Below are 14,998 nucleotides of genomic sequence, written 5' to 3'. Positions count from 1 at the left end.
TTAAATTTTTTTTTTGAATACATACCTATACTATATAACATTGAAACTTACCTACCTATACTTGGGAATAATTCTCTAGTTTTGTACAAACCTTGTCAGAAATGAGTAAATTAATTATTTATCTATGTTATATTATAAACTGAATAGCTTTTAATTCTTTTGGCTTTCTTTTTTCTTCAGCAATAATGTAGTTTATTTTATTCATTGAATATGTTATAAATTAGCTCTGATAACTAATGATTCAAGCCTATTTTGAAATGAGAAAAAAATCTGTATTGGATGAATTGACGAGACGTCTATTTAATTCGGATACGTTATATACAATAGCAAGGCGAGATACAGGCTATTCCACGTCATTTCTGATCAATATTTTAATAATATTGCTTTCAGATATTCAAAAGTATTTGGTATTTTGGGTAATTATATTCCGAATACTTTAAACATCTTTGTATGTGAGATTGAGGGGGACAGCAAAACTTTCATGGGACGCTCTGGCCATTTGGGGAAACGTCCGGATCAGCGTTGCCGTTCGTAGGATAATTATCGTTTTGTACGATAATTTCAGTGTACCTATCATTTGAGCTAAAGTGTCCATAGATACTAAAAATAAAATGAAACTCAGTATGGCCAGTTTTTAGTAGGAAGAAATCATTTGGTGGATTTTAGTAGTTTTAAAAAATCTAACCGAGACGGTTGGGAATGTCTAGACTCTAGAATGTTCCGATGAATCAATTCATTGTTCATTGGGTTTCTACGTTCTACGTGGCTCTAGAAGAACGAACCTACTTAAACATAATAAAATCATAAAACTTCTTTGGTGGCTGTCGGCTGAAAATAAATACAAAGAATCATGGAATATCCGAAGGATATAGGTGCCTCATTAAAAACAGATGGTGTTCAAACTTCAGTTGAAAATATAGGTACCATTATCTCATATTTGGTATTCTATTTAGTGCAAAAAAAATGTTGTAACAGGAATTTCATTGACATATTTGAGTGGATATTTTAGATTTGAATATATTCATTTCACACAACAAAATCGTTTTTTTGATGACCTTTATTTTATATTTTTACGAAGATATTTCTTCGTATTTCCAATCAATTCAATTATTTAGATTTATATTATTTTATATTATGTGGCTATGGGAGCAAATGTTCAATTGTTGAAAGCACATAACAAAGACCATCAAAAATATACTGCCATTTCAATTGAAAAGGGCGTATTTGCAAAAAAGCACACTGGAGATATTTAATTGAATTAATATGAAAAAGGAATACATGACAATGCATGTTAGTTAAATTCATTAATTTTAATTCAGAAAGACTACTGAAGTCAAATATAATTATCAAAATAAATTTGTTACATTGAAATCGTACTTACAAACTTCAACCCTAAGTATATGTATAGGTGTCATTAAATAATAGGATCCTTGAATTATTTCCGAAAAACGTATTTTTCATTAGTATTTCAGATTCAATTTCGAAACGTACCTAGTACCTCGAACACTCATATTCAAATAATTTTGTATTTGGGTATTTTTTATTCGGTTTATTTTACAATCTTTGTCGACGATTCCATTTTTTTTTGCAATATCCAAGTTATTTGAGAAAAGAACTTTTATGGAAATGAGTAATTTCTGAAAAAAAAAAACGAAAATAACACAAACAATTTTCACGATGTCATAAGTAAAATTCGATCCATTCTTTCACGATTTCCTCAAAAAATTTCTTGTTTTATTTTCGAATCTGTACGCATCTCTACTATCTATCCTATTCATGAAGTAAAATTTAACCATAAGAGACATTAGAATAAGGTGTATTCTGAATAAAGTGAAAATACAGACAATCTGTGAATAGGATTCTCTGATCTTGTCTGATAATTAATAAATTATTCATTAACCGTTTCGTCTAAATAAAAAATTACTTATTCGATACATTGCTTGTTTTTTCATCCTTTTCCACAAATGATCATATTCTCGCAAAAATTTCCTTTATTTCGAATGTGTACGATAAATATCAGTGCGATACGATAATATGTACGATAAAATACGATAATTTTAAAATCGCGGTACGATATTTTAGGCTTGTCGACCTGGCAACGCTGGTCCTGACGTTTCCCTATTCCCGCATTAGCTTCAAAAAAGAAATATATGTCATAAGGCAAAAATCATTCTCTCCCCCCCTATCTACACGACCATGTACCTGTTTGTCAAGTTTATGATGAAAGGCGCTGTTTATATCCTACTTGTTACATAAATAATTATTCAATAAGTTTATTATTGAAAATTATAAAATAAATTACATGAATACGAACATAAACAAGCTCACAAATGCTCATGCTTAGAATATAGATAGAAGGAACGGAAAATAAACATTTGAACCCGATCCCGAATACAAGAGAGATGAAAGCTTAGACGCGCCAATCACAATTGAGCTAGCCGAATTGAAAACGTTGCCAGCTATTTTCAGTACGAAGGAATGAACGAAGGAGAATATCATAATTAGACAAATATCTCTATGGAGAATATCAAAATTTTTCCGACAATTCAGATAAATTGTCGATGTGGCAACGTGCATTCGGGAATTCTGTCATTTTGTTCTGGCTTTAGACCACCTCAGTTGGCTAAATCTTCATAATTCCTTGTTTTAATTATTTTGTATTTTCATTTATAACCATTAGAAGTGATATTAGATATGCCTAGCAAGTGTTTTTTGTTTGGTTTCACTTATATTGTAGGATTTGTAGGAGGTGAAATTAGATATAGAAGATATATGCCTAAGATTCTTCAATGCGTTGCCAGAAAATATTCAAACGGAGGAAAATTTCAAAAAATACATACATGATTATTGAATTCAACTGGAACCCTCTAAAATTTAAGAGTTTTTGACACTGTTTCATTTTTTTTAGTAAATGAGAACCTTTTGAAATAAAGTTTGTTATTATCATTATTAACAAACTTGAACCTGCAAGAAAGCCAAGAAACTAAGAATCAGAACAGAACTGAAACACAAAAGAGAGGTTGGAATTTACGCCGAAAACTTTTCATCATTTTCAGTAGATAAGGATGAAATATGTTTTTGTGTGAAATAGCGATACATTAGATCCAAACCCTGTCCCTCGGGTCGCTAGCATCAACATTTCAAACGACTCTTCGCAGTCGTCAGTCTTCTTTTTATTTGTCTATGGTCTAACCCATAGACCTAATATATGGATATTATGGTCTATGGTCTAACCTAATTTATCGTGGAGACAAATTTTAACAGTTGTAAATTGTAATAGCACAGATTACTAGTCTGTGGTAATAGTATATTTTAGTCGAGGAAAAAAAGAAAAGCTTCTTGCTATCGTGCACAGTAGAGATAATACAAAACAAACAGTTCTCGATTTGTACTTGTACATATTTATTTTCAAAATTGAGAATTTATGAAGTCAGAAATGGAAACATACTCAAAAATTTTCATAGATGAAAACAATCATCACAGAGTAAAGATGGAACTGAGAGAAAACGACGATAGCTATGAAAAAGGAAACTCATTAGACTTGGAGTAAGCATTCATTATTAGAGAGTTATTGCAACGCACAAATAAGCGATCTTTTATTACAGGATCTCTTATTTTGACATGTACTCATGCGCATTGAGTCAGATATTAAGGATTGCTTAAATCTAAATACAGGCCTCCCTTACTTTATTTAAATACAGGCGACCAACTTTTATTTAAGGATCTTTTATTTTGACAGATATCTGTTTATGCCGAATATTTACCGTCGTTATTCAGCAAGAACTAACCTATAAATATTTGTAGCTGTTTAGGTAAACAAAGTAATGAAGTGAACTTTTTGAGAAATTTGCATTTTATTTCTTGATTTTGGGCATCTGTGGAAATTTCATTCGAGAAAAAAAATGTGCTCTCAATAACGAATTTTTCAAGAACTTATACGATTCTCAACGAAACATATTCAATTTGAACCTACATACTAAAAGAATTAAAAATAATACTGATAAATCCTGAATTTTATTAGAAATAAGAATTTTCCTATATGTGTAACGTAGTATTGTTAAAGCATAGTATAAGGAATTCCTTATACTATGGTTAAAGAATGCTACTGCATACTGAATATTATTTATTTTATATTGAATATAAATAATTCATTCTGTAATATGGACACACCAATGGGATTGTTTTGAAAGAAAAATAATAAACTTGTTACCTAAGTACTTTTTTATATATTGAATGAACATAGCATTAAAAAAGCAAATCACAATGCAAAACCAAATTAATTATCAGTAATGTTATTATAAAATTATACGTTACGTACACTTTTTTCAAAATTATTGTAGGAAAAAGTACAAAAATACATAACATAATTCTGTTAAACAAAATAATCTTCCAATACTGGTGGTTTCATATAAAAAGAAATACTTGATTGACTTCCATTCAAACTTGATGATACTTCGTCAACAAATTTCTCTAATAGTTCCATCGATAAAACCCCAGTAGTTTGGTACAGCTCCTCCCATATTACGAATTGGTAGACTAAAAACGAATTAAGGTAATATAATATATAATAATTTAAGTTTAATTCAGCTAATAGCTTACTTGTACGTATAGCTGATAACTATTTCTATAAAGCCACTTATGTGCATTCAAATTATCTTAGAAGTGTCCATGATTTTCCACAATGAAGATTGCAGTTATAAAAATAAACTTCGATAATGATTGCGATACTTGTAGTAAAAATTTTCCAAGTCAACTAGTCGATTTGTTTGAATTGGTTTTGATATATTTTCTACACCAACTGTATCTATTATGAAAAATCAATTCCTCAATAATGGTCCCAGCTAAAATTGCTAACGCTATTTGTTCTTTCATTTTCGATTTTGAACTTTTACCAAATTAATTATTTTATTTATCAGAATACAAAATAAAGGTGACAAAATATAAATATGTCAAATTTAAAGATCTGTCACTTTACTGACTTTCGTTAAAAGCACCTTGCAATAGTTCACTTTTAACGTCCACGATAGAGGATCCTTTATTACAGAATCCTTTAATAAAAGATCGCTTATTTGTGCGTTGCAATAACTCTCTATTATTAGAATTAACAAAGCTTATTATCTCTACAGTTAAGTAGATGTGTTGAAAATTAAAATGTTACAATAATTTTTTTCGTTCTAGTTTTCAGGAGGATATTGAGGATAAGAAGACTGAAATCATGGACATTGATCAGCATTACACTTATGAGAATGAAATAAGATCGTCTTTTAAATATGAAACAGGCGAATTTGCTTTCAACCAGAAAAACAATAACGAAGGGTATATAGATGCTGTCCGTTTGAATAATAGAGAACATAAATGTCACTTATGTGAGTTTGCTGCAAGCAGGAAAAAAATCCTTCAAAATCATATAGATGCTGTCCATTTGAATAAAAGAGAACATAAATGTCACTTATGTGAGTTTGCAGCCAATCAGAAAAATAACCTCAAAATTCATATAGATTCTGTCCATTTGAATAAAAGAGAACATAAATGTCACTTATGTGAGTATGCTGCAAGCCGGAAAGAAATCCTTCAAATTCATATTGATGCTGTCCATTTGAAAAAAAAAAACAAACATAAATGTCACTTATGTGATTATGCAGCCAACTGGAAAGTTCAACTCAAAATTCATATTGATTCTGTCCATTTGAATAAAAGAGAACATAAATGTCACTTATGTGAGTATGCTGCAAGCAGGAAAAAAACCCTTCAAGATCATATAGATGCTGTCCATTTGAATAAAAAAGAACATAAATGTTACTTATGTGATTATGCAGCCAATCAGAAACGTGACCTCAAAAATCATATAGATTCTGTCCATTTGAATAAAAGAGAACATAAATGTCACTTATGTGAGTATGCTGCAAGCAAGAAAGAAATCCTGCAAATTCATATAGATGCTGTCCATTTGAATAAAAGAGAACATAAATGTCACTTATGTGAGTATGCTACAAGCAAAAAAGAAATCCTTCAAAATCATATAGATGCTGTCCATTTGAATAAAAGAGAACATAAATGTCACTTATGTGATTATGCAGCCAACTGGAAAGTTCAACTCAAAATTCATATTGATTCTGTCCATTTGAATAAAAGAGAACATAAATGTCACTTATGTGAGTTTGCAGCCAAGTGGAAACATGTCCTCAAAAGGCATATAGATTCTGTCCATTTGAATAAAAGAGAACATAAATGTCACTTATGTGAGTATGCTACAAGCAAAAAAGAAATCCTTCAAAATCATATAGATGCTGTCCATTTGAATAAAAGAGAACATAAATGTCACTTATGTGATTATGCAGCCAACTGGAAAGTTCAACTCAAAATTCATATTGATTCTGTCCATTTGAATAAAAGAGAACATAAATGTCACTTATGTGAGTTTGCAGCCAATCAGAAAAATAACCTCAAAATTCATATAGATTCTGTCCATTTGAATAAAAGAGAACATAAATGTCACTTATGTGAGTATGCTGCAAGCAAGAAAGAAATCCTACAAATTCATATAGATGCTGTCCATTTGAATAAAAGAGAACATAAATGTCACTTATGTGAGTATGCTGCAAGCATGAGAATAACCCTTCAAGTTCATATAGATGCTGTCCATTTGAATAAAAGAGAACATAAATGTCACTTATGTGAGTATGCTGCAAGCAGGAAAGAAATCCTACAAGTTCATATAGATGCTGTCCATTTGAATAAAAGAGAACATAAATGTCACTTATGTGAGTATGCTGCAAGCAAGAAAAAAATCCTTCAAAATCATATAGATGCTGTCCATTTGAATAAAAGAGAACATAAATGTCACTTATGTGAGTATGCTGCAAGCAAGAAAAAAATCCTTCAAAATCATATAGATGCTGTCCATTTGAATAAAAGAGAACATAAATGTCACTTATGTGATTATGCAGCCAACTGGAAAGTTCAACTCAAAATTCATATTGATTCTGTCCATTTGAATAAAAGAGAACATAAATGTCACTTATGTGGGTTTGCAGCCAAGTGGAAACATGTCCTCAAAAGGCATATAGATTCTGTCCATTTGAATAAAAGAGAACATAAATGTCACTTATGTGAGTATGCTACAAGCAAAAAAGAAATCCTTCAAAATCATATAGATGCTGTCCATTTGAATGAAATAGAACATAATTACGCACAGGTAAATATTTCGCGAAATAAATACCTCTGTAATTTTTTTTGATGTTTATAGTGAATAAACATTATATTATTATTATATTATTATTATTATTATATTATTATTATAAATGTCACTTATGTGAGTATGCTGCAAGCAGGAAAGAAATCCTTCAAATTCATATAGATGCTGTCCATTTGAATAAAAGAGAACATAAATATCACTTATTTGAGTTTGCAGCCAGTCAGAAAAATAACCTCAAAAAGCATATAGATTCTGTCCATTTGAACATAAAGAATTACTAATGTGATTATGCAGCCAACCTGAAAGTTTACCCCAGAATTCATATGGATTCTGTCCATTTGAACAAAAAGAACATAAATGTCACTTATGTGAGTATGTTTCAAGCGTGATAGAAACTCTTAAACGTATCAATTTTTTTTTTATTATTATTATCCAATAGTTAACAATCAGAATTACTATTCTATAAGTTGACATGTTGACAAATCAAAAATGTCCTTGAAGATAGCGGTAAAAGCATCTTTCCAGTGAGAGAAACTCATTATTCGAATAGATCAGCTGGCCAATGTCTCTTTAATCTTCTTGGTGAGGTGTTCATCCTAAGACGTGGTTGTAGTAGGCTGTTCGAGTGGTTTTGCATTCTTGTGTGGTGTATTTGGCTTCTAATTTATATGACTTGTTCAACATAAGGTATGTTGAGGTCTTCATGTAGGGTCTGGTTTGTTACATACCATGGGGCGTCTGTTATCATTCGCAATGCTTCGGACTGCGTTCTTTGAATCAAAGCTATGCTGGACTTGCTTGCGCATCCCCAGATTTCGATCCCGCCAATTATTGTTTTATACAACAATAACTTGTTTTCCAGTGACAGCTTGGATTTTCGTCCGATAAGCCAGTGAATATCTTTGATTCTCAATTCAATCTGCTTCCTTTTTTTTATGATATGCTCTCTCCAATTAAGCTTCGAGTCCAAGTGAAAGCCAAGGTATTTTGCTGTTGTTGCCTTTGGGATTTCTATATTATTGAATTTGATTTTAGGGCAGAGTTCTCTTCTCAATGTAAAGTCAATCTGTTTTGACTTGGTTTCATTTACTTTTATCTTCCATTTTTTCATCCAAATCTGCAGTTCATCCAGGTGTTCTTGAACCAAGTTTGAAGCTGTTGCTGGGTCCTCCTGCGATGCCATTATGGTAGTGTCATCAACGAATGTTCCTATTGTTGTGTGTCTAGTTGTTGGTAGGTCCGAGGTATACATATAGTAAATAGAGAAATGGTCCTAGCACACTTCCTTGGGGAACTCCAGCTTGAATTGCGCTATAGCTTGATACTTCCTGTCCTACTCTGGTTCTAAACTGTCTATTTGATAGGTATGACTTCAATAAATGAAAGAATTTCAGGGGAAGAATATTTTTGATCTTGTATAACAAGCCTGAATGCCAAACTTTATCAAACGCCTGACTCACATCCAAAAACACTGAAGAGCAGTACTGCTTCTATTCAAACGCTTGATTTATGGTTTGCGTTATTCGGTGTGTTTGTTGAACAGTTGAGTGGCCTTGTCTGAACCCAAATTGGTGTGAGGGAATCCAATGATCAGTTGGGATTTCAGCGTTTATTCTTTGAAGGAGTAGTCTCTCCAGTATTTTTGAGATTATACCTATCCATTTGAATGAAAAATCTCAGAGAAAAGGAAACATAGCAGAGGCCTTAAACGTAAATAGCGTTATATTGTAATCACTTGCAACAGTAAAATGATAAAGTGAGGTAGTAAAAGGATTAATTTTACAAAAATCGATATTAAACTTGAATACAGAATATAAGTGAATTATTATATTTCAAAATGAAAACTATCAACGGATCAGAGACCAGAGCCGAAACTTCTACAACAAAGAGGATATTGCGAACAACTGAAATGGAGACCCTAAGAACAAAAACAAGATACAAACTGACAGACAGAGAAATTCTGTTATAAGAGAGAAGTGCCAAGTGGACGATGTGGTCAGATGGATAAGGAAGAGGTGGAGAGAATGAGGCTAGACAGAAAGGCAAAGTTCACTAGGGACAACAAACCCCTCGGAAGAAGACCCATCGGATGATCACCAAAGTAATGGTGAGATAACTGGCAATCCACGTCACACAAAACAGTCCAGAGAAGAAGAAAATGAAAACTAGCTAGTTTCATAATTTTTTTGAGAATTAATCAGCATTTTATGAGTTATTTTAGGAGATTCTTATGAAAACAATATACAGTAAATAAACCATCTTAAAATGCGTTTAATTGACTAGTAATAAATAAATATGGCATTGCATACCTTTACCTCATTTCTTACATAGTTTCAATTAAATGAAGAATTTTTCAAGATGAATAGTAACCTGCAATCAGATTCTTACTAACACAACCCAAAATTGAGATATTTCGAATTCATAAAAATGATGTGCTTCAAATGGTTTTAAAAATTTTTCTTAGCGAAATCTATGCCTAATTCAGAATTAACTAAAATCCTCTGAAGAACATAAATATTGTATGTTCAAATTCTATCGATCGATTTTTTCGGATATCGTATATTTTCAAGAGTTCATCTCGTTGGCAACGAAATGACTCAAAAAAAAGGCATTGTTTACTTCCTGATTTCTTAAGAGAAATCAGAAAGTAATCAATGTTCAGGCAAATGGCGTAACTGGCCATTAGTCTTCAATTTTATCTGTCATTAGAAAAATATCGCTTTTTCAGTGTCATCGAATTTGAACATTTCCATAGACAAAGAAAAGAATCATTTCTCTATGAAGATTTCATATAGCTTGACATCTTAGAATATAGATAGATTATTAATGTTCTAAGTGCTCATGACTTGATATGTCAATATGTTTTTCTCATTTTTGACATCAATATTTGATCGAAGGATGTTTCATAACTGAATTCGTGCCTGCCCAAACAAATATTTGAACATGATAATTTATTCATTTTAACCAAAAGTAGCGAACGAACTTTAGTACAGTCCATTTTTTCAAATTTTAAGAGAAGATAGAATTACAAAATTTTCAGCGTCAAAACAAAGAATATCAAATATTTTGCTGTCAAATATGGATAGTTTTGTTGGTAAATCTCTCATTAACAGAGATGGGGAGAGATTCAGTGCTGTTGAAGTTCTGGAAACTAAACAAGTTTTTATACTCCTTTTCGCTTCTTCCAGCTGTAAGGGTATTAAGGATCTCATAGACTTGCTGAAAGACATTTACAAAGTGAGTAATCAGAAGTTATGGAAATAAATAAGGCCTACGATATATTTCGAACACTTGTTATGAAAATTTTCTTCTAGCTGATCAAAAACAAGTGAACGTTTTTTATTATTCAAAAGATCCGTTAAGGCTCATTTTCACGGTGATAGTAACTATCACGATAGTACTATCGTGATAGTGCTTGTATGCAGACTCCTTCCGAATTTAATGAACAATCAACTGATTCACATATACATCAAAAAAACAAAATCATAATCATCTAAATTAAGAATAACATGACCCAACTAAATCAAAGTTATAGTAGAGAAGTTATAGCACATAACGAATGCACCACAACCGTACCCAAGGTCTAGTCTACAATAAAGGTTACAGGTTACACACAAGGTCTGTAGATTACACAGGTTGTCTCGTAACTTGGGTTGAAGAGTGGGGTAACGCGTCATCCAGTGTCTGTCAAGGTCTATAGAGTGTCTGTATCGCCATTGGCCATCATTGACAGACATTTTATCGTAGCTATTTTATGATTGAAGATATTAAAGACTATTTAGGAGAGGCTACAAACGATATACGCGATCAAACTTGTTGTTTCGAAACATTAGGTTAAAGAGTGGGGATAAACGCGTCATTCGTTATCCATATCGCCATATTGACCAATTGGCGAAGATATTATAATAGGTTGCCTCGTAACTTTCAACCAATAAGCGTCAACCATTCGTGACGTGGTGGCAGCAAACAGCGTCTGACCCAGATTGGGCGGCTGAAATACGCGCTCACCAAGACGTCTAGCCAACGTGGTGTTCTATGGCTAAATACCCCTTATGAAAATGCCAGGTAAAAACACTCAAATACCCCAGGCGAGTAGAAGACTATCTTCAGAATCTCGCACTGATGTTAAATCAGTCTGTCCCATGGATTCTGGGGGGGACAATTATTTGGCGAAGAAACCTAAGAAAAATAAAAGTAATAAAATTTTGTACATATCAACATACAATGTACTGTCATTGCTGTCGGAAGAACGATTAACTGAACTTGAGTGCGAACTAGAGAATATCAAGTGGGATATCGTGGGTCTCAGCGAGGTTAGAAGGCGCGGAGAACAACTCATTACTTTAAAATCTGGCCACAGTTTCTATTACGTAGGAGATGACAATAGCTCAGTAGGAGGAACTGGTTTTCTGATACATAAACGTCACAGAACAAGCATTTTGTCTCTGAAGAAATTCTCCACAAGAGTAATATGCCTTGTCCTTAAACTTAACACAAGATATAATATAAAAATTATACAAGTTTACGCGCCTACCTCGGATCATACTGACGAAGAAGTAGATTTGTTTTACGACGACATCAAAAATGCTCTTAGCGATCAGCAGGCACATTATAGTATTCTATGTGGTGATTTCAATGCCAAGATGGGAACGAGGTCGGATGTTGCTGAGTTCTCACTGGGAAACTATGGACTGGAGGGAAGAAATGATAGAGGTGAAACATTGCTTGGTTTCCTGCTGCAGAACAACTTATTCCAAATGAATAGCTTCTTTCCTAAGAGACCAAATAGGAGATGGACATGGAGGAGTCCGGATGGACGAACAAAAAATGAAATAGATTTCATAATCACCAACAGAAGTCACATAGTTAAAGACGTGTCAGTATTGAACAAGGTATCCACCGGAAGTGACCACAGGATTGTAAGAGCTAAATTAATGATTGACGTCGGTAAAGAACGGCATAGGCTGATCAAGAAGACTAACAGCGACAGACCATGGAGGAGCCCACCGGACACGGTCTGCTTCCAGCAATACATCTCAAATAGGCTGGATGACACCAAACCAGAAGAGGATATCAATGTCCTGAACGAGACCATCACTACTGCCCTGATAGAGAGTCAAAATATATACTGCCCAAGAACCAAGAAAGAATCGAAATTAAGCGAAGCCACTATGCGGAAAATGAAAGAAAGAAGAGACATGAAAAGTGAAGAAATGACTACTGCTGAAGAACTAAGACAGATTAACAGAGAGGTATCAAAAGCTATCAGACGTGACATTAGAGCGTATAACCAAGATAAGATCGAAAAAACAATAGAAAGCAACAAAAGCATGAAGGTCTTACGTAGAGGATTGGAAGCTGGAAAAAAGCAAATGACGAAGGCAAAGGACAAAAACGGGCATATTACAACAAACAGAGAGGATATTTTGAGGATAGTTGAGGACTTTTACCACCTACTATATAAAAGCCAGAATGAAGTTAACTCAGACTCGAGAACAGAATTAGAGCTCCTGACGAGTAAAGAAGGCATCGTTAATCAAGGATCAGAAGAAATGCCTGATATTACTCTCGACGAAATAAAGCTGGCTCTGAGGAAAACAAAAAACAACAAAGCCCCTGGAGAGGACTGTGTGGTTGCCGATGCAGTTAAGATAGGTGGTCACTGTCTACTCAGGAAAATAGCAAGGCTTTTTAATCTCTGTCTCTTTAACAGCACCATACCAGAAAAGTGGTACAACGCCATCGTGATCTTGATTCACAAGAAAGGAGATTCAGCGGAACTGGAGAACTACCGACCAATAAGCTTACTTAGCCATCTTTATAAACTCTTCTCGAGAATTATAACTAAACGCTTAGAGAACAAATTAGATTTTTATCAACCCATAGAACAGGCTGGGTTCCGCAGAGGTTTTGGAACCAATGACCATCTTCAGAGCATCAAAACTGTGATCGAGAAGTCCATAGAATATAATAGGCCGCTAGTCATTGCCTTTGTGGACTTCCACAAGGCCTTTGATACTGTTGAGTTGAGTGCAGTCTTGGACTCCTTACAAAAGTGCAGGGTGGACTATCGTTATACAAAACTAATATATAATATATATAAAAATGCTACCATGATGGTTAGATTGCACGAAAACACCAACCTCATAAGAATCGGTAGAGGTGTACGACAGGGGGATACTATGTCACCCAAATTATTTATCACTGTTTTGGAGAGCGCCTTCAAAATGCTTGAATGGAGCGGAAAGGGTTTAAATATAGATGGCTTGAACTTAACAGATCTGCGCTTCGCGGATGATATAGCTCTGTTCGCTGACAACCTACAAGATATCAGGAAAATGTTGGAAGATCTTCAGGAAGTATGTGTTCAGGTCGGGCTCAAAATTAATATCTCCAAGACAAAATTCATGACGAATCTGGTCCCTAGTGCAAATATTGCCATTGGTGACCATGATGTGAATTTGGTGGATAGATACATATATCTGGGTCATGAAATACGAATCTCGAGAGACAACCAAACATGCGAGTTGAAGAGAAGAATAACGCTTTCTTGGGCTGCGTATGGCAGACTTGGGGGTGTGTTTAAGAGTAACCTCCCGGTTTGTCTGAAGCGAAGGGTATTTGATCAGTGCATTTTGCCGGTTATGACCTACGGCGCCGAAACCTTAACTCTAACCGTCACATCTGCTAAGAAGCTCAGAGTTGCGCAACGTAAGATGGAAAGATCGATGCTCGGTGTGTCACTTCGTGACCACGTTAAAAATGAGGACTTACGGGTGAGAACAGGAGTCACAGATGTTATTTACCAGATAGCTAGGCTCAAGTGGAACTGGGCTGGGCATGTAGCACGGATGGTAGATGGACGATGGACAAAGAGGCTGCTCGAGTGGAGACCAAGAGCCGACAAAAGAAGCAGGGGAAGACCTCCCACGCGATGGACTGACGACATCAAGAGGATGACCACAGACTGGATGCGGAGTGCTCAGAATAGAGGACAGTGGGCAGAAATGAGGGAGGCCTATATCCAGCAGTGGATGCAAAGGGCTGATTGATGATGATGATGATGATTCGTGACGTCAACGGTATCCCCATTCAAGTTGAAAATTACGAGGCAACCTGTCTAATCTATAGGTATAGACTAGGGTTGGGAATCATGATTGAATGATTTGAATATTCGAATATTCATCAAGCAATTTAGCTTAGAATCTAGGTAAAGGGATTATGCTTTGTTCGATGAACCCTATGGGCCAGTTGCACCATTTGCCTAAACATTGATTAATTTCTGATTTCTCTTGAGAAATCATAGAGTAATCAACGTTTAAATTTTTAATCAATGTTTAGGCAAATGGTGCAACTGGCCCTAAATCTGGTATTGTAATTATGTACTGCAATATTATTTTGTTTTTTGAATTGTCTAATTAAGCATTCGTAAATATAGAGTTGTTTGAAATTCATCTGATTTTTTTCTCTATACAAAATTTCAATTTCAGTATTGTACAACCGTACCATTTTGTAGGGAATGTATCGATTCCCTCGAAAATATTCGAGTTAAGTTAAATTTCGAACCAAAATACTTAAAACAGAAGAACTCGGTGTAAAAACTTAGAATTAGCAAAACCACACACCTAAGGGATCCGTAGAAAGGCTTTGCTAACGGTCGAATGGAAAACGGCCTGAATGCCCACAAAAATCGGCATTTCACATATGTACAACACTTGCACCGACGACGAGAAGAGTAAAGATTTTCACATCTGTTCCCGAGACCGACGAAAAAGTACCTGCGACCGAACCGCAACGACCCAA

General features: G+C 34.2%; 1 protein-coding gene across 1 annotated transcript; it reads left to right on the top strand.

Annotated features, from left to right (window-relative positions):
• Nucleotides 1-11,253: 11,253 nt before the first annotated feature.
• Nucleotides 11,254-14,247, top strand: LOC123671253. The gene has a single exon (XM_045604998.1). It carries the CDS (start codon nucleotides 11,254-11,256, stop codon nucleotides 14,245-14,247), a length of 2,994 nt encoding a protein of 997 aa, XP_045460954.1.
• Nucleotides 14,248-14,998: the final 751 nt, after the last annotated feature.

The sequence above is a fragment of the Harmonia axyridis genome, chromosome 1, assembly GCF_914767665.1.
Source record: "Harmonia axyridis chromosome 1, icHarAxyr1.1, whole genome shotgun sequence".
Taxonomy (NCBI): Eukaryota; Metazoa; Arthropoda; class Insecta; order Coleoptera; family Coccinellidae; genus Harmonia; species Harmonia axyridis.
The sequence above is the reverse complement of the archived record's forward strand: the minus strand, read 5'-3'. Positions and strand labels throughout refer to the sequence as shown.